Genomic DNA, 20,092 nt, shown 5'->3' with positions numbered 1-20,092 from the left:
AGAAAGTACAGTATATGCCAGGCTGAAAACAGGTGCTATTCCAAAAAAGCATTAAAACACTGATGGATAGGCTTCTATTATTCATATAGCACACTTTGTAATTAACACAGACTTACTCTGTAGTCACGCTGAATTGCAGGGTTTTCTACTTCCAAAAATGAATAGCAGTTAAGGCATCTCACCTGACCAGCAGTCAAAGGTAAGCTTCAGGCAATCTTGAGGGAAAGTTTTAATTAAAGAGTTCTGTTTAATACGGGAGTTTGTGGATTTTTTTACCCAAGTAACGAAACATTAGGCCCTAGTGTAGACCTTGCTGCTGTTTTACAGCACTGCTTTTTCCCATTGCAGATGACGAAGGGTTAAGTTTGTGACAGCTCAATATACTGTGCTGCTTCAGCTTTGCAATACTTAGTGCCTCTGTCTTCAAACACTCAGTAGACATGCAGTGGTATTTACTTAACAGCACTAGTCATGTTCAAATGCCATACCTGGACCCAGCAATGACAGCTGTATCTGCATACCAGTGACAACTCACATTCTGTCAGTGGATTTCTGATCCCAGTGTCAGCATGTACAAGAGGGGCAAAATGGAGCCCTGGTGCATTGTAATCAATCACAGCTTGTGCCCTCATTCAGTGGAATCAACTGCTGCATTGGATTTGGCAAATGCAGTAGGTATTTTGACCATTTGTTATTATTATTATTATTATTATTATTATTATTATTATTATTATTATTATTATTATTATTATTATTATTTTGTTTTTTGCTTATTCTCCATTATATAAATGCGACCACAGAAAATCCACTGACTCTGGAACCCCAGATATGTCAGTCCTTGTTACAAAAATTGTGATTGGTGACAGAAACATTCCACATGGGGATTACAGCAAAATCTAGAACAGGGTTTTAAATCATAAATGCAGGCGAGTAATTTACATGACTTTTAGGGTTATCACTTCATTAGCAGTCATTTAAAAAAGCGGTTGTGCATTCTAGAAATTCTAGGCACAATAATTACTGTGTAGTAACATATATACTACTGTCTCTTCCGTTTGTAATATGTTTTATTAACATTGAAACATCACTGGAGACACAACACATCTTCCTCTAGCATAAGCACACATTTATGGAATGCAGCATGCATTTAATATGGGCAGCTGTCAGCTATGTATGGTGACATGAGAGTGACCACTCACAGCAATAAGCATCTAGAAATTCTAGATGGATACTGTAGGACATTTCTGACAGAAGGCCAAAAGGTTTAGGAAACCTGTAGTAAACAAAACAAAGTTGTACTGCAAGTAGTCTATACTGTATGTTACAGATCTTTGAAAGTCAATTACATTTCATGTATTTCAAAACCAGTGGCATTATTGGTTTAACTATTGAATGGGCCAAGTCTTGTGCCATATGTTTATTTCTCAGAAGTCAAGTCATTGTAACTCAAGCAGGCCTGCACTTTCTCTGTAGGCCATTTGTTAAGATCTGCTTTTAATTACATATCCTGTACAGTGTGGAAAAATTGTGCAACTGGAAAACTGTGCTTCTCTTTTATCCATGGAACGTTTTTAGCAACATTTTCCTAGCACTGGACATTTACTGCAATATTTTCACTCTAAATTGCTATTTGTGGATTCTATTTTATTAATACTAACTTCCAACCATTATTGTACCCGTACAGTATGACTGGATGGGATTAAAAGTGGTGTTTCACTCATGGATATTGAGTTACACTTTTATTATAAGTCTGTCAATATGTTGCTACATAGGCATAGCTATATTATTCATCTGGTATTTTGGCTAGTGCTTGTGTGTGGCTACCCAGCATTATTGTTTTCATAATAGATCTCAGAATGGCTGTGTGGGTCTGTGTGCATAAGTGAATGTATTCATTGGCACAATACAAATCTAACCACAGCTTCTCTTTCCATCTAATATGTAATAATTTTATCGGACATATGAGGTCATGCACACTGAACTGTTTCCTTCATTTTTCTACCGCCTGAGTGGGACTTTGGCTAAAGAATAAACCTACAGGCCAGACAAAAAAAAAAAAAGATATCCTTTATATAACAATCCCCACTGGATAGCAACCAGTGGTACAAATCTGCCATAGATCACACGAGTGCACTGGTTCCAAGTGCATATTAAACAGTGTCATTTTGCAGCAATTTCATTTAGCATATTAATTTATGAAAATAATTTGCTAAATCTGAAAATAAATGACAAACACACAGTAAATGCAAGTCTGAACCATCTTAAGTATTACAGATCAGGGCTTGGCTCTGTCTGTATGCTAAAAGTGCTTACAATCTCAACATCTTTTTAAATGTTGGATTTTTAACCTTTTCCATGATAGGAATAACTAAGTAAAGCTCAAAGGCTATCACAATGTTGTATTACAACCTCTTGATATAGCAAGCTACTTTAATTCTAGGCAGGTAATACATTGTATTTCCTGTTGCTCGAAAAACACAACAAAAACAAACATACACATCAAAATGGTTGCTTTTTTTCCTTATTTACAAATACAGAAACTTAAAACAAACTCTAAATATTTCTAAAACGACATACTGTAGGAATATAATTGTATAAAAGAAAAATCTGTTCAGATCCTTAACCCTAAAGATACTAGCTCTCATTAGTTATATACAAGATCAAACATCAATAGGTTGTCTAGATTTGATTTGAAAGACCACTATAATTTCAAAATAATAACACAGTATATGACAGGCTCAAAAATAAATAAATACATGAACACATAAATAAAAAGAACCTGGTATTCTACAAACTTGCTGTTGTGCCCAAGAGGTATTATCACAGTGAAATACTAGATTTATGGTACTTACTTTTAAAGAGTCAAAGCAGGCGATTATTCTTCCATTTTCAACTTGGCAGCTTTTTGCAGGATGTGCAAATTTACATTCCGTGTCTGGCCGCGAGCAAGTCCCTCTTTGGAACTCTCTGCACACTTCCAGGGTGAGCCATTTTGTGTCCCGTATTTGTGCCATATTGACTGCCATGTTTGAAATTTATAGGTGGTTGAAATTAAATCGAAAATAAAAAGCTATAGGCAACCTGTGGTATGTTTTATTGAATAAAAATGTTACCTACAAATACTTAAATTTAATTTTTCTTTTGTAATATTTCTTTGTTTCGGAGGTGCACTTCAGAAAACTTATACTGGGTGTCCTCTGTAAACCCTAAAAACGAATTACTTAACAAAAAGTAATTTTAAAGCAATAATATCAGCAGTGAATAGATATATCAAACAATCTGGCCTGAACTATATTTGAGCCCAAATTGGAGCCCAACATAAGCATGAAAATGTGGCAGACTCTTTGCTGACACTGGCTTTTCAAACTGCTTCCAGTAGAGTTGTTTGAAAGGTAATCTCCCCACAGCTGAATTGGCAACTGGGTTTTATAGTGCAATTGTTATTGATCAGACTGGCATAGAGTGTGCAGCAGTGTACAGCAACAATCGAAACCTGACCACCTTGTCAATTTAATGGCAGTAAAACGTCTTATGTTTTCTTTCAGAGAGAAACCAATAAAAAAAAAAAGTTTTGTTTGTACAGTAAAGCAGCAATGAAAAGGCAATGCCTGGATACTGAGGATGTGTTTGCTCAATTACAGGTGGGGGCAGCTGGACTAGAGCTGGAGAGTAGATGTGCTGTCGTTGCAGTCTAGCTGGCAGCAAGCAAGGCAAAAGCAGTGACTGCTCTAGAAGCGGTTCCAAGCAGCAGAGACGTCAGGAAAGGCACTTCTTTAGTACCAACCTGTAGAAGAAAGAGATACATTAAAATTCACCAAACAGCATTTCATTCCTTTGCCCACAGACACACTACTCCCCCGACCCCTCGTCCCAGGAATCAGCATGCAAAAACTATACCAGCCAAGTGTAAACCGCATACTTACAGTAGAAGATATTGTAGCCAGCAATCGTAGATTTGTTAAAATAAAAAAGAGAGAGAGGAAGGGAGGGGGGGTGCGCAATAGCAAGGTGACCAATCACAGACAGTGTTGCAGCAATATTCTGGGCTGGAAGCCAATCGTGTGGGTTGTCTTATGAAAGGTCGCGGCTGTCAGACATTCATTACTATGCAATAAGTTTAGAAAATGTCCATCTGATGTGACTTCTTAGTGAGAGAATAAGCATGTGGGTTTAAAATGTACCCAACATGCTGCAAAAGGATTAAACCACGTTGCTTTTCAAAAATACTTATCTTATGCTGGCAAAGACACCTGTAAGTTGATTAGAGCAGAAGCCTCAGAACTGCAGAAACCTTTATAGCTGGCTTGCTTTTATGATTGCTCTGCCTGTTCTGCAGAGACTACGTTCCATCTCACACCCATGAATAAAAAAGGAAAGGGGATGTTTATGAATGATTCAATCTCCTGACCCATTCTATTTACTTCCTGTTCACTCACACGAGGCCCTGCCTCTCCACAGAGACACCAGCTCCAGCTCCGGCTGTAGCGTATACAGTAAAACCCTTACACTCAGTGAGCAGACACTTTGACAATATATTACAACCAGGTCCAATATCAACAAAAGCACCCTTTATTCTGACCTTTTTCCAACTCAGCAGTCGAGCCGTGCAGGGAAAACAGAGGAATCACAGTGCTATCAGTGTTTCTGGTAAAATCTGGGCTCAGCCAAGGAAAGAAGCAGTTCCATTACAGCAGCATTAAATATTAAGGAGGCAGGATTTTTAGCAAGGCTGTGCAATAGAGAGTGCCGTTTCCTTGACTGATAAAACATGCAGGTGGTGGCGTCAGATGAAGGCCTGTTACAATTAGCTCTATCTACGTGTCATTAAGTCTGCAGAGTCTAGCCTGGCCTAGTTGGCTATGCCAAGGAACTACATTTCAACATTGCATTTTTGAATTGCAACATCTGGCTGTGCTTTTACCAGCAAGCAAAGGGATTCACTTTCTCACAAAATCATAATCTATCCTCTTTCCCTAAGCCCGTTATTAGGTCTAATCCACAAAAAAGTAATTTGCTATCATGAACAAAAAAATAATGCAACTAACACATCATTTTTAGTTTTTACTCCAAGGCTTGAGTTATTAAAATAATGTTTTTATGATTTATAAAACACAGATTGATGTTCATGAAACTATGCTGTTGTTGGCTTCTTTTCAATTTCAAAATTCATAAAAAACAGACATTGAAATTAAAAGTAAACTTTCTTTAAATAACTCATGACAGCTATATATAATAAAAAATGTAATACAGCGTTACTGTAAAATAATTATTAAAGTAGCACCTAGTATATCTCTATACAGATCTAAACACACATTTTTGTTCACAATAACCACAATACAATTTACAATTCAGGAAGAAGTAGACTTACAGAATAACCATCTGTATGCAGGTTTTGTGTCCGCTAAGTTTGACCTTTCTCTGAATAGCGCAGCTCTTAGCAGTGAATCTGCAGCATCTTATGACTTAAAAGTTGGTAACTTGTTGGCCAAATAATTCTGAGCTGCTTTGTAAATGTTCACCTAACATAACAAGAACAACATCCACAAAATATAGAACTGTGAAAATCCAAACCAGGCTGTGAAATATCTTATATGAATCACTGTAAACCATTTTTAATAAATATACAGTTTCACAAAGAGCATGACAAATTAATTCTACAGCAAGGTAAGTAAATAGACTGTTGTCATAAGTGAATATAACATAATGTCCATTTATTTAGCTTTAAGACAAGTCTCTGTAAACAGCCAAAGGCATTATGGCAATTAACATACTGAACTGTTTTCACAATTGAATGCAGGTAGATTAGAATTCAAGAATTTAAAGCTGAATGCCCTTATAAAAGACTGATATTTAAATCAAAGTATATATATATATATATATATATATATATATATATATATATATATATATATATATATATGTATTCCTGTTGACACTGACTAGTGACGTCATTTTTAAAGACTTTGTTTTTATGAGATACAAAAAAAAAAAAAAGTGATGGAGGATATGTCTGAAACTTTAACAACCATAATAAAACTATTTAGTTTAGAACATAAGCTTTAACAATATAACGATGCTTTTTTCATGATAACTATTTTTGGATATTTAAAAAAGGGCATCGTGTTTTCACCCCTGTATTAAAACAGATTCATTATGGAGATGGATGGACTCACATAGTTATGTGCATTATGTTTCATCTATTTAAAGACACTGTGTTATTTGATAATCTGCAAATCTTTCCAATAAAACCTGTTTACGCAGGCAGTCTACTTATAAGCCACACTGAAGGAAAGTCTTCTAGTAAACTCTTTTAAAAACTTTACGCCTAGCATTACTATAGCCTCGCCAAACTCTTACTTTTAGTGTATTTATAATTGCAGATTAATTTCGTTTTTGATTTAGACATTTACTGTAGATTCTGCATACTTTTGTTTTATACTATAGCATTTACTAGCTATGTCATCATAGTACTTGATTAGCAAAGTTAAAAAACACACACACACACAAAAACACACAACAATAAGCAGTTGTTCTAGGTACTTTCCACCACTTTGAGATTCTCGACTGAATGTAAAAATACCAAAACCATAGTCTACATTCTATACACAGATGTTAAATAACAGGTACATATTACTGTTTCTTACATTTCAGTTTCACTTCTCTTCCATTTCCCCTCGGATATCAACAGGTATACTGTTATGCTTTTTGTGTTCCAGAGTCATTTTAGATTTAGACAAATGAAAGAAGTAAACTGACAGAAAAAGTTTGAAATTATTCATTATCTTAAACTACCGAATACAATGTTTATGGTGAACCCTCATCTGGTATATAACACAAAGGCATTCTCCTAAATGTGTGTGAGAATTACTGTAAAATGATGATACTGTAACTGTACAGTACACAGTATACTTACACACTAGTATAGATCACATTAGACAAAGGAAATCTACAGCAGGAAAGCCAGGAAACAGTGATGCACCTAATGCTGCAGTGCACACATTATTAGACTGCAAGGTCAGTAATGCTAAGAGCTAGAATGGAATTGAATGAAAAACTTACTGTCAAAGGCATTTAGTTTAAAAACTGGAAATTCGGGTAAGATTCTTCCCCAAAGCAATTTTTGCTACAGTAACATTAGAAGTCATAGATATTGTGTTTTTTTTTCTTTTATATGGCTGCTTTTAGCTTTAGAGGCCTTTTGAAGTCATCCATTTTCAAAAATATGAGTTTAAATTTGCAATATAATATGTTTGGCTAATTCGATTGCGGTTATAACTTTATTACTAAGCATGCAGATGGCATAAGTAAATTTAATTTACTATATTAGTACTATAAATACTTTCTTTCAAAGCTTAAAAAAAACCTGAGTCCTGTCAATGGGTCTGTTTTCACCTGCAATAAAGTGAGAAAGCATGTTCAGGTATTTGGTATCTGCAAATTGAATGGAATGGTTGTATAGAAGCATTGTCTGGAAAAGCATGGGCACTGATGTGTGAGCTGCAGACAGATGGTAAGAGTATGTAAGCACACATCTGCCTTATGCAGTCTTCAATTGAGACATGGGGAAGGGGTTCTATATTATACTTCAGCAATCAATGTTGTTGCATCCTCATGGTCCAATGCAGGTTCATGCAGCAAAGTCACTCAAGGTGAAGTTAGTGTGGGCTATACCATAGCAGACAGTAGCGTTACTTTATGCTCAAGCCGAAATATCATATGCTTTCAATAGGATCCCTGTTGTATAGAACTTCAAATGGCCTGCAAGGGGCGACTGAGAAAGTAAAACCCCTCTGTAATCAAAGTATAATTGGTAGCAAGTATATTATTAGTTTTGTTCCGTAATTAAAGCTAACGTTTTCATGCAGAACATCATTCTTCAAAGCGATCACTGCTGCTTCCTTGTCCTGTTTCTGATCTCATGGATGTCATTTTTGTTCTCTAATGAAATAATTGTTGTTTCCCTCTTTGTTAAAAATGTATTAAAAGGCAGGGGCACTTTATTTAACATTTGAGTTGTTTTATTGTTATTATTATTATTTCTAATTTTATAGATAAAGTTATTTTTTGTTTTACTCAACTCTGCTGCAATCTTTTCACTGACAGAGCAAAACTGTGCCGCAATAAAATCTTGTTTGCATGGTGTTTTATTACATGTTAATGATGTCAACAAATTATGTCACTTTTAGCTTGTAAAAGACTTGTATTCCCATCCTAATTATCCTTTCAGGCTAGAATCCTCCTACTCTTCAGACTGGGGATGTCTCAACAGGGAGTTGTAGGCAGTCCTGGCAGAGTCTCCTAAGATTTATCTTCCTTCATCCAAAAGGCAGCTTCTAGACTACTACAGTACCCTCTAATTGGACCCGAAATGAATAACACATTATAGAGCCGCTACAGCATTAGGAAGCAGATATAAAAGTGTTATCATTTGAATTTAATCCAAGCCTGGGTCTTCCATACAAAAACAACTATGGTTTTACTGCAGTTAAAGCTTATTATTGTTGTTGTTGATGAAAGAGTAATTTTTGCCTCTCTGAAATTGTAATTTAATATAGAAATGTTCAATTTATTAACTGACAGTTGCCACAGTTTCAGATGAGTTACACACCCCAAGTGGTCATTTCTAATACCACCTCACGTCAGAAATGTAGCTTAGAGGAGTCTTTTCTGAAGCAGGACATAAGGGCATGATGAATAATGATTAATTCCTGCGCAATTTAACTGCAGTACAACAAGACTGTCTAGTTATTTTATCCAATGGATGATCTGACTGCAAACCAAGATGAGGAGCACTGTAGGTTCCAAATATTTTAAATGTTCTGTTGTGGCTTTAAAAAAAAAAAATCTGGTTCTCACACGGTAGTACTTATAAAGCTTTTTAAAAGAATGGCTACCCTTATCAGCATTCTGCATGCACATTTATCATAGTTAATTTGAGATTCTAGCCTCTTCGATTAAATTTAACACCAAGGTCCTGGCTGTTTACTGAGCTTTAAATATATAATGGTTATACAAAGAAGACTTGCTCTCTAATACCTTGGCCTACTTTCTCTGTGAAGCATCACTTTACTAGCACGGCAAGGGGACAGGGTCTCTTTATATTTTAACATGTGTGCTTACAGGGTTAGCCTATATAAATATTTTCAAATAACAAACCTCCCTGTATGAAGCATGCAGTTAGCGCAGGTGAATAAAACTTCCTATATTTCTCCCCTTAGCAACATGACATAATCATGTCTTCAATAGGGGAAAGAATTGTAGAATAAAACATAGAATAGTAAAAAATAAAACATTAAATGGGCAGCAGTGTGGAGTAGTGGTTAGGGCCCTGGACTCTTGACCGGAGGGTCGTGGGTTCAATCCCAGGTGGGGGACACTGCTGCTGTACCCTTGAGCAAGGTACTTTACCTAGATTGCTCCAGTAAAAACCCAACTGTATAAATGGGTAATTGTATGTAAAAATAATGTGATATCTTGTAATAATTATAAGTCGCTTTGAATAAGGGCTTCTGCTAAGAAATAAATAATAATAATACACAGTACTTATTAATCATGTATGAATACATCTAATGATGTACAGCTGGCCGTAGTTTCAGTAGGGTACAACAGTGATTCATCTAATAAACAGACAACACAAATTCTAGACAATGCATCAATTGTCAGGTTGTCACATACAAGTGTAAGTGAAAACTTGACACATCGACACTTTAGAAGCCGCAGGGCATCTACATAAACCACATGCTTGCTGCATGAACAGAACCCTTAATAAACATGCACAGCCTTTATTTACAGTCTAAACTGTAGTGTACAGATTTATGTATTTCTCAAATTAGCATAACTGCGGTGATGATACATTTCAGCAGTTAAATGGACATTAAAAGCCTCATACCGGTGTACGAGATAGTTCTAAAAAATGTTAGCCTTGAGTTTAAAATACTATTATAAACATACTGTATTCTCTAAAATGCTAAATGATAATGCATATATTAAACAACTAAATTTAATAAGTAAAATATCCTGCAGCCTTAATTTTGTCTTTATCCTAGTGGTGCTGTTTTACCTAGGATTTCAAGAGAGTAATTCAATATAATTCAGTTATAAAAATGTGTTCAAACCCATTTTTAATCATAATCAAATATTCATATTTTACAATTTACAAACTGGCAATAACTTTAAACGCATCTCATTTTTTATATTTTAAAAATGCAGTTTGTGTTTGGGGTGAATATTAGTATGCCGTTCCATCACACCCCACTACAGTATTCTTTGTCTGTTTACATTTAGTTTGTGAAGATAGTACAGCACTGCATCTGTTGGAATTTGTATTGTGTAATAATCTACACACTGTCTGGTCCACAGAATAGGGACAGTCTATAAACAGCCACCACTATTGTATGCTGTGTTGACACCCAAGAAGCCAAATATATAGGTACACTGCTTTAGTCACTTTATTTAAGCATCTATAATTAAAACATAAATCACTTTCCTGATCTATTGTAGTTGCCACAAAGACATCATCAACAGTGATTAAGAAAAACTGAAGTATATCTCCATAGTACAATTCGCTTTTTGAAATTGAGGCCTTGTATATATTTCTGACCTTTCTTTTTATCTATTCGCCCATCCTGTTGGACTGTGATCTCAGCTGTACCTTCTTCCAACAAAGGCAAGGGAACCTGGGGAGCAGGCAGACAGCTATTGTTCTTGAGCCTGACATGTATTGCTAGAGAGCTGGGGATTTTAAACACTTTCTTTGGCCCAGTCTAAAATAACTGTATTACTGACTAACTTAATTTTTTTACGTAATTGTGCCAGGGAGACAGGAGCTGTAGCTGCGATGGTGGGTGTGGTTGTAATAAACGTGATCGTATTTCAGATTCAGAAAATAAATCTTCTACTTTCTGGTATTGATAAAATGGTGTAAGAATTAAATATGTATGTTCTATTAAAATATATTTATCCAGTATCTCTTAAAATATTCAATACCACAAACTTACTTACAAGTGTAGCTTGAGCCTTGAGGTATTTTGTGTAAAGATAGCATTAATCAACTCAGAGACAGCATTGTCTGCCTTATTATATATACTTCAGCTGAAACTTTCATCAAAATACTTTATTATGATGTATTGCTAACTATTCCAGATTCCTGTCCTCTAAGGGATAAAAACCTGCGCCCATATTTTAAACATACTTTTATATAAACAATAACATAATTAACTTTTCTAGAAAATAAATCAGACATCATGTTTCCCTTAATGATTAGTGCCCTTCCTTACTTTTCTTAAAGTTAGCGAGTGACACATTGAAAAAAAGTTTAAAAAAAAATAAAAAATACAAATTGGCATATTTGCTGAGTGTCTTCTGACCTGTAAGCTTGGCAGGACCATGCTGTACTGAAATACAGCACTTGCCATACAAGGAAACACGGCTAAACATGTCACACATAATTTATATGCAGTAGGCAGAGAGTTAACCTTTCAGAGCGCACATTTGGACCATATGCAAAATAAGCTGTCTTCGCAGGACTTCAATTAGAACAACGCAAAACCTTATAAATATTGATCTCTGTTATCCAAATGTGTCATAATTGCTTTTCTGGAAGGATTCTGGGCCGATACTGTTGTTGTATCCACCTGTTTCTCTTTCTGATCAGTTGAAAAACAGCTTTTTAGCAGTACTTCGGTGCTGCCTGCAAAGCACAGACAGGAAGAGGCTGCTTTATAAAGATCTGCAGCTGTGACCTTCTGTTTTCATTCCAGCTATAGATTGTGTGTGATATGAAACCGTAAACCACAGTAACCTAGACGTGCAGCCTGATACAGTAAGCCAGAGCAGCCTAGTCTCACTTCCTCCTTCCAGCTTTCACACAGCCGGCCCTGGGCTCCAAAACAGAAAGCCACAACAGCAAGAATTACAAAACAAACAATAAAAAAACAACTTACCTCTCACATTTTTTTTTCCCTCCTCAGATCAAACCAAACCATAGAGACAGTGCCCAAGGCACTGTGGAAATCATTATTTGAGGATGACAAAGAAATTAAAATGAACTTGTTCAAGCTATTATCAGAAAGGCATTCTGGCAGTCTCTACACATTCAGCTGCAGTGGAAAGGCTGTTGAATATAGCTTTGCAGACTCTTATCTCTGCTGGCTGCTCTGCTTGCTGCCTGTTTTTGCCCCTCCCCTAAGAGCAAATCCAACCAGGAAGCACTGGATGTGGTAGACTAGACTGGGTCTCTCAATTATGCACAAGTGAAACATACTTACGAGACACTGCCTAATGTGTCTTGCATGTACCAGGTTTCGAACTGGATGCATAGCAGACAATTCTTTGTCAGGTTTGGTTTAAACACAGATTATATTTAGGCAGGACAACGGAGGGAGTAAAGAGGATGCAGCTGAAACAGAATCTCCCACTACCACCACCACCACCATAAGTAGCTTTTGGTTTAATCCATCTGATATGTAAAGCATACTGTAAAATATTCTCTGAACTGCAGAGGAACACTATTAGATTTACAAATACTGTTGCCATGGACTTTCAATATAGGCTTTGACCTAGCTTTTAGCAGAGTTCTCCGAGCTGTGCCTGCAGTTTGAGAAATCTCACTGATGCCTGTATGAATGTTTAGTTTGGACTTTAATAAATATTTATAATCCAGAAGCCCAGAATAAAGCCATTTCAATTTAAGATGTCTACCTAGTAGAACAATTTTGTGACCAAAAAAGGAGACTGAAAACTTTTGAGATTGTTTTAGAAAAGTTGTATGTGTCATAACGTATACAGTACATGTGAGATACTGTACAGCTTGCTATTTGAAATCTGTAACTTAAAAGCACATCCAATGCAAACAGACACAACCTCCCAGTCAAATTGACCATATTGCTTTAATTTATTGAATTCAGGCCCAGCTTTATATGTCAACAACATTTGTGTGATGCAATTGCCCAAACCAGTCCAATTGCTTGCCGAAAAAAAGCAAACAAACAAAATATGAATGCAATGTAATATTAATGGGTGTTCAACAGCTGGACCTGCATTATAGCTGTATTATACCCTGCCTTTCAGCAAGTATTGGAACAACCTGTCCCAATACTGCCCTAATACCTGCTGGAGGGCACTATAACATAGGGCAACTCCTTCTTGGGTTGAGAATGATGGCTGAACATGCTGCTCCTTATACATGTAAGCCTTTGTTTATTTTGAGCTAAAATTTTAGCAAATGCGTAGCAGTTAACCAGAAGTACCAGAGCTGCTAAAAATATAAATCATGTTTCTTATTCACGTCTTGAAAGTCAAAACTCATTTGTCTATGTCAGAGGTCAGTTTGTCAGTTCCTCGCCAATTCCCAGTGCATATGCCTGAATAACCATGCAGACAATAACGGCCTGTAGTCTGGATTTCTTTCCTATGCAAGCACAGGCTTTTAGTATCTTCTTGTGTACTATCCTTTACTTTCTAAAGTTCTCAAAGGCTAAGGCCCTGATTCTAAACACAATTTTGAATAATATGATGTTCTAAAAAATATATATATCTCAATGAAACCAAAATGAACAAATGGAAATGCAACCTCTAAATGAAAGAATCCTAGACAGTGCATTTAAAATGCTGGACAGCCTATTCCTTACACACTTCCACGATTACAAAGCTGTTATGAATTCAATCAGTCACACAGTAATCTTAAGTATTCACTGTAAAGGCTGCCACACACCAGACATGATGCGATTTTTCATTGGGTGACGATACTTTCACAGCGACATGACCATACACACCAGAAGTGACAATGCGACAGGTTTGGAAACTGCTATATCTATACAGCTGTTAAAAATTGCTATTGACAAAGCTATGATCTAAAACTATGACTTCCTTTGATGGTATTTCAACATATATGGCAATAAACCCATGCAGTAAACTATCAGAAGCCAATCGCACACAGCAAGAGGCCACTTGCCTTGATGAAGAGATTACATGTTGTCCTAAAGGTGTGGGCAGGGGGGGGAATCACAAAACATTCACAATGATAATTGGCCACAAACCAAAAATCAATAGTGCCCAAGGGACAGAATGTTACTTATTTATGTAAAAAGACTTGTGATACAGACATAACCATACCCCAAAAAAGTATTGCATTAAGTCTTGAACAAAACTGAAACGGTGACATGGAAATCCCCTGTTAAAATAAAATAGGTTTCTGTACCATATGTCTTTTCCAGTTAAACTGTTGTTCAGTGTGTCTTTTTATTCATTATTAGGTACATGTGTTTTCATTGGACGAACATATTACTCTTTCATGAGAGGATGAGCAAACTGAATTAATTGGATATCTTTCTCTGGGGATTACACACTTGAAGGGGGACTGCTTTAGCCCACCCTGATTCAGGAGATGGAGGTGAGTTTGAGAGCCAGTCATCATCAACAAATAATGTGTCCATGTTGGGTGCATTTCCACATTTATCATGTGATAACAGGTCCTATTTACCAAGCCTTAACACAATCTATAACGTAATTTACTGTAAATAATCAGTAAATGCTGACTTCTGTAACAACACTGGGAAAGGTTCATGGATATCAAAATGTATTTTATTCATAAAAACAAACACAAGATAACTGAATAGGGATCACACAAAACAACATGATACAATTCAAGATGTTTTACAAAGGGGAGAGTAAATCCCCTTCATGATAAAATGCTATTTAGTCAGTGGCGTCCTTATATGATATGTACAGATGTATTACATGCCTGCAATGTGTGCAAATCCTTATTGTTGTGGTTAACTTTTTAAAACCAATGAATTCCCATTACCAATGCTAAACTGTCCTCTTAATACAGCATGCTCGATGCACTCAACTGCCTTATATGATATAGTCTGTCAGGAAACTAATCTTTCAGTTGCTATATTTGGTTTCAACATCACCATTAAAATAATGAAAATTTGCACTCTGAAACAGGATGAGGTGCACATCTAAACCACATAATAATAACCAAATTAGCTGAACTGACAAGAAGCTGAAAAAAAAACATTTGTTATACTTTCAATAACAATCCCTCATTTCAATTTCCCTTAATGCACCAAAAAGTATAGGGCTGACTTATATCCCTGTAAAAAAAAAACCTGAGAGCTTGTCCTAGCTTGTAAAATATAATGATGTAGTTTAAGCATGACAAAAAAAACAAACAAAAAAAAACATCTTATTATTAAATAGATAAATAAATAGAAAAATATGACATCTGAACTTTAGATGTGCTTATTCGTATGCATGTCCTTACATTCTCAGTATTCATTACATTTAAAAAATTGTAAAGTTTCTAACCCTTCCTCCCGGGGCTTAGACATGTTCCAAGGCCCAGTAAATTATTACTACTGTATGTATATTTGAACTCACAACTGCCCAACAAGTGAAACATGCATCTTTGTAGATACAAAACTTTGCATTTCAACTGAAGCCTCATTTAAATACTACATACGTATTGCTTGTGAGAAAAAAATTCAACCAAAGCATGCAAAAACAAGCACAAAAATAAAACTCAAACTGCAGATAAAGAAGTCAGTTTTCAGCTATTTCTCCAGCTATTTACCACTGTTGATTTTAGACACTTAGGGTTAGATTCTCAATGCTATTACTCCAAATTGTCATGTCATTTATATTGTTTCTTATTAATTTCCTTTCAGAAAAGAAATAAAATATGAACTCTTTAAAAGTAGCCACAAACTAACAGAAATCCAGCCGTCTTTTGGTTCTGTTTCTAGCAGTTTACTTTACACCAATTTGAATTTAACTCATTCATAAATAATTAAAAACAATACAAATACCAAATACAAGTGCAGAATTTAGTAAAAAACAGCTAAATAAATAATTAAATCAATTCCAGCACCAGCACTCCCCCTAAAAGCTCACACACCAACACAAACATGAACATAAATTATTTTCACTTTTCTTAACAAAATGCTAATTTAAAAAAAAAAAAAACATTAATAATGAACCATCGCTGTGCCTTACAGAATTATTTTATTTTTTTAATTCTGAGAGAATAATAATCTTCTCTCAGTCAAATTGGCATAAAGTACAGTAAAGACTTCAGTCAAAGCATGTTTCCTAATTAAAAATGCAGAGCATCTAATGAGCTGTATGAATAAGATTTACATGTATTATACACTGTTAACAATTGCCTATTTGTCTGTAGGTTAATTCAATATTGTACATCAATAAACAAGTGAATGTCTTACCTGCTTGCAATTGATATGCTGATTATCCTTAGAGGCTGCTTAAATAACTTAGTAAACCAATCGCTCAGGGTGCCAGAGCTTGCAATGCATTCTGGGCTAATTACAACATCCTTTTTCTTACTTCACAGATGATAACCTGGCTGAAGAGGAAGCTGTGAAAGACCTGAATAATTGAGCTCTTCACTCTAGAGGTCTAACCACATCAAATTAGTTATTCACTGCAGTTACTATAACAACAGACTGCAGTTCTGTATACTTTTTTTCGCCCCAAAGGGTAACACCTTTTTTTTCTCTTACCCTATAAGAGAAAAACATGTTAGTACGGTGAACATGTGACACCAAGTGCTATTTCTACTCTTGTTGAAAGATTAACCTGGTCTGAAACCCAATGAACCACCAGTGGCAACACATTTATAGCAAGCATTTTAGTTTTTCTTTGTTTTCTACACTGTGTACAGTATGTCGTATCCCCTATTTGCATGTCATTATAGTACAGCCTTAAACGCTAATCTGACCAGTTGCATCTGGACTGCGAAATCCTTGTACAAACTGACAAGAGCACCAACAAGTGTTCTTGGAATCTGGATTGTGGTTTCTGTCAGTGCCCCTGTTGCTTCCTTCCTTAAGCAGCGCTGCCTGCTTGTAACTGATAAAGCCTTGCGAAACTGAAACAGTTATTATCTGCACACTGTCTGTTTGGCACGGATACCACTTACCTGACCACAGAGCAGGTGCAAGGGCCTTGCAGTTTGAGAATTGTTAGATCAAAGTCACTTTACCTATCCGTGTCACTTCCTGTAGTAACAGTGCACTTGAATTATACACACCTTAAAATGTCAGACAGTAAGAAAGGTGAAAGAAGCCTGTAAGAAGAAAAATGGAATTTCCCTGCATGGAATTGCGTGCGCTAGTTTGAAGTGTAAAATGCATCAGGAAAGAAAATCAAACAGTAATTCATGGGAATAACATGTACAATTAAAAAAAAAAAAACAAAAAAAAAAAAACTTGTTGACAATATGCAAGGAAAAATCTACTTGTCCTTCTTAAAAATCTACTTGCCCCCTCCCTGTCGCACAAAACACACAAAAAAGTAGAGTATAACTTGTAGGATTTTGGTCTTATTTAACAGTGAACACAATCGATCAATTAGTGATTAACAGGCCTGGCCTTGTAACTTGACGGGTTCACTAAATGCTTCTTGATACACAAAAGGTTCCCTATGACCCCACCTCACCTCAACAAATGTATAACATACTTTAAGGAAATGTTCCTTTCAGTGCAGTTTGGAACACATTTGCTAGTAAATGTAAGTAACATACTAAGAGTACAACTATAATAAGCGATACTTGGGAATCATTAAAATATAACAATAGCTTCTGCCTGTTTATTTTCCACTCTTTCTCTATACGCTGAATCCAACTCCTGATGTACAAGTGTTTTAGTTTGTTGCATCACAGATACGAAATCATTGCCAACTACTATAAAACAAGAACATTTCGTGAGCAAGAAACGTTTGCTAATTTCACGTTTATGAAAAATCTGCAAAATGAATGTGCTGTGAAATATATTATTCATACATGTGCCATTCATTAAAAGAAAAAGAAGCACAAACATTTGTTGCAGCAAAAATGGACCTTGAAGGCCATTAGCAAAATTAATTTATGCAAAGAAAAATCCTGTTTTACAGTATTATTGCTGCTTTGTGGAATTCTGATTTTTCTTGATATTCTTTCAGTTTTGTAACTGCTGAACCCCAGGTTTTTAAAGGACTTGTGTAGAACCTGTCCAGTTGCTCTGCAGTTTTCCTACCAAAATGCACGCAATATTTACAGTAGGCTCCATCAAATTCTGCAAAGACAAAATTATGCTTTTCAGGGATGTTTCTCATCCCTGAATTAACCAGATACCAGTTCTATTGTATTGTTATTAAAATGAAAAATCTTAACAAATCTTAATTAGGCATTGAGTGCCCATTAGTTCACTTGGGCATGATTTGTGCATACAGTGTGTAAGAAGGCCTTGTCACCATTTTGACTTCATCATTATTTCCATCCTGTGACTGTGGCTATAAAAAAAAAAAAAAAATTCTTTATGATGTTTGAGGCACAACAGACAAAGGTGAGGGTTCCACCCTTCCACTGGTTGATTTTTAACACATGTTAAGTGGATTTACAGTAAGTGTTAGCAAAACTAATATTAGCAAAAGTGTTTGTTATGTCTCTCTTTCAACATAGATTTTTTTTTTGCAATACTTAGAGAATTGGTAATGGGAATTCATATAAAGTGTAAATATTTTTTTAAATGAAAACAGTATTATGTGGTCGATCTATTGTTCACTTTTTTTTTTTTTTTTTTTTTAGCTTGGCATGACTTAGAATTTTAGATCCTTAACTTTCCCACAACCAAGGAGTGTAGAATCTCAATGGGTTGTTCTGGAGTGAAATTTATTGTGAAAAACTTAATGACCCAATGCAGCTTTAGTATTCTCAGATTCCACAGTTTCAGATGTAAATAAGCAATGCCTATAAATTATATATATATATATATATATATATATATATATATATATATATATATATATATATGATTATATTGTAACACAGCAGGGAGGGGGTTAAAATCCTCCCTGCATAAAACATGTGCGCAGGCACATTTTTGTTAAGTTTAATTGTTTTGTTTAACTGTTTTATTGTTAATTATCCCCTGCACCTGGGTAGTAATTGTAAATTAGGACTAGGTGCAGGGTATAAAAGAGGTGCAGTCAGTCTGCCCAGGGCTGCTGTGTGTAAAGCCTGCTTGTGAGTGTGTGCAGGTGTACCAAGAGAGTGAAGGTTTGTTTTCATAAAAACTGTGTGTTTTGTTTTTGCTTGCTTTTGGTTTTTGCAGGTGAACAGCTTAGCTGTCCTGTTATATAGTTCAGGTTCCTGTTTTATGTTTTAGTTTAGTGCTCAGGAAAGAGCTAGGTGTTTATTTTGTTTTTGTTCATTTGGTTTATTAAAAATAGTGCGTAAACACTGAAAAACCTCAATTTCCTGTGTCCTGGGTCTGTTTTAAAGGGGCATCGAACCGTGGAGAGGTGCAATTTTGATACTATCTATATATAATCTCTTTTTAATAAATTTTGCTTTTCATTACAGTAGTAAAAATGTCTCCATGTTTATTTTAAACAACACACTCTATTCTAGATTAGGTGCAATTACAACGTTCAAAATTCTGTGTCTAGACTACCAAGGTAAAGGATAATAATGGCTTAAAGACTAAGGTAAGGACTACATTCTGAACAAATGGTTTATAATGAGCCTACGTGCAATGCTAAATTAAGCAACATTACAAATGACCCCCCCCATTTTAAATTAACAGAGTTTGCAAAACAAGTGCTCTGGTAAATGATCTCCTCTATATATTTTTAAACATGTAATGTAGAATACCAACATGCAACAGGCGGAGCGATAACAGAAATTGCACATATGCCACAGAGGAAGCAAAAAGATGAGCTGTACCTTGCTAAACATTTCCACCCTAGAACTAGAAAGTTATTATTATCCAAATGGGGGAGCTTAGGCAATACCAAAACTCTGTTTAATCACGTGTTACTGTAATTATAATGGCTATTGTACACAGAATTCTTGCAGTATATTTTTTTTTTTTTTTAATATTTTGACTTCATCTTAATGTATGTTAAGGCTATGCAACTTAGTAGGCTATAGTACAGCTATGAACATCAATGTTTTATCATTACGTCTATTAAGCATAAAACAGACATGAGCACTAGATAATATATTTATATTTTTTAGATGTTTGATAAATCTGTTATTTGAAGTGTTGACATTAAAAAAAGTACTGAAATTAGCATAAATGCAATTGTA

General features: G+C 35.4%; 1 protein-coding gene across 30 annotated transcripts in view; it reads right to left on the bottom strand.

Moving 5' to 3' along the window:
- Positions 1-16,472, bottom strand: part of LOC117423576 (muscleblind-like protein 1) — a 61,207-nt gene extending 44,735 nt beyond the window's left edge. For 9 of the 30 annotated variants that reach the window (XM_034039584.3, XM_034039599.3, XM_034039585.3 and 6 more), the window contains exons 1-2: positions 11,943-12,164; positions 2,853-3,784 (exon numbers count right to left, since the gene is read on the bottom strand). In XM_034039584.3, the coding sequence (XP_033895475.2) occupies positions 2,853-3,026 (174 nt within the window). In that variant the 5' untranslated portion in view covers positions 3,027-3,784; positions 11,943-12,164. Of the gene's footprint in view, positions 1-2,852; positions 3,785-3,923; positions 3,948-11,942; positions 12,167-16,226 lie in introns of those variants that run through there. The other 21 variants (XR_004547808.3, XM_034039589.3, XM_034039607.3 and 18 more) reach the window with 7 other exon arrangements.
- Positions 16,473-20,092: the final 3,620 nt, after the last annotated feature.

This window comes from Acipenser ruthenus, chromosome 17 (assembly GCF_902713425.1).
Source record: "Acipenser ruthenus chromosome 17, fAciRut3.2 maternal haplotype, whole genome shotgun sequence".
NCBI classification, from domain to species: Eukaryota; Metazoa; Chordata; class Actinopteri; order Acipenseriformes; family Acipenseridae; genus Acipenser; species Acipenser ruthenus.
This window is presented reverse-complemented; position numbering and strand designations above follow the sequence as displayed.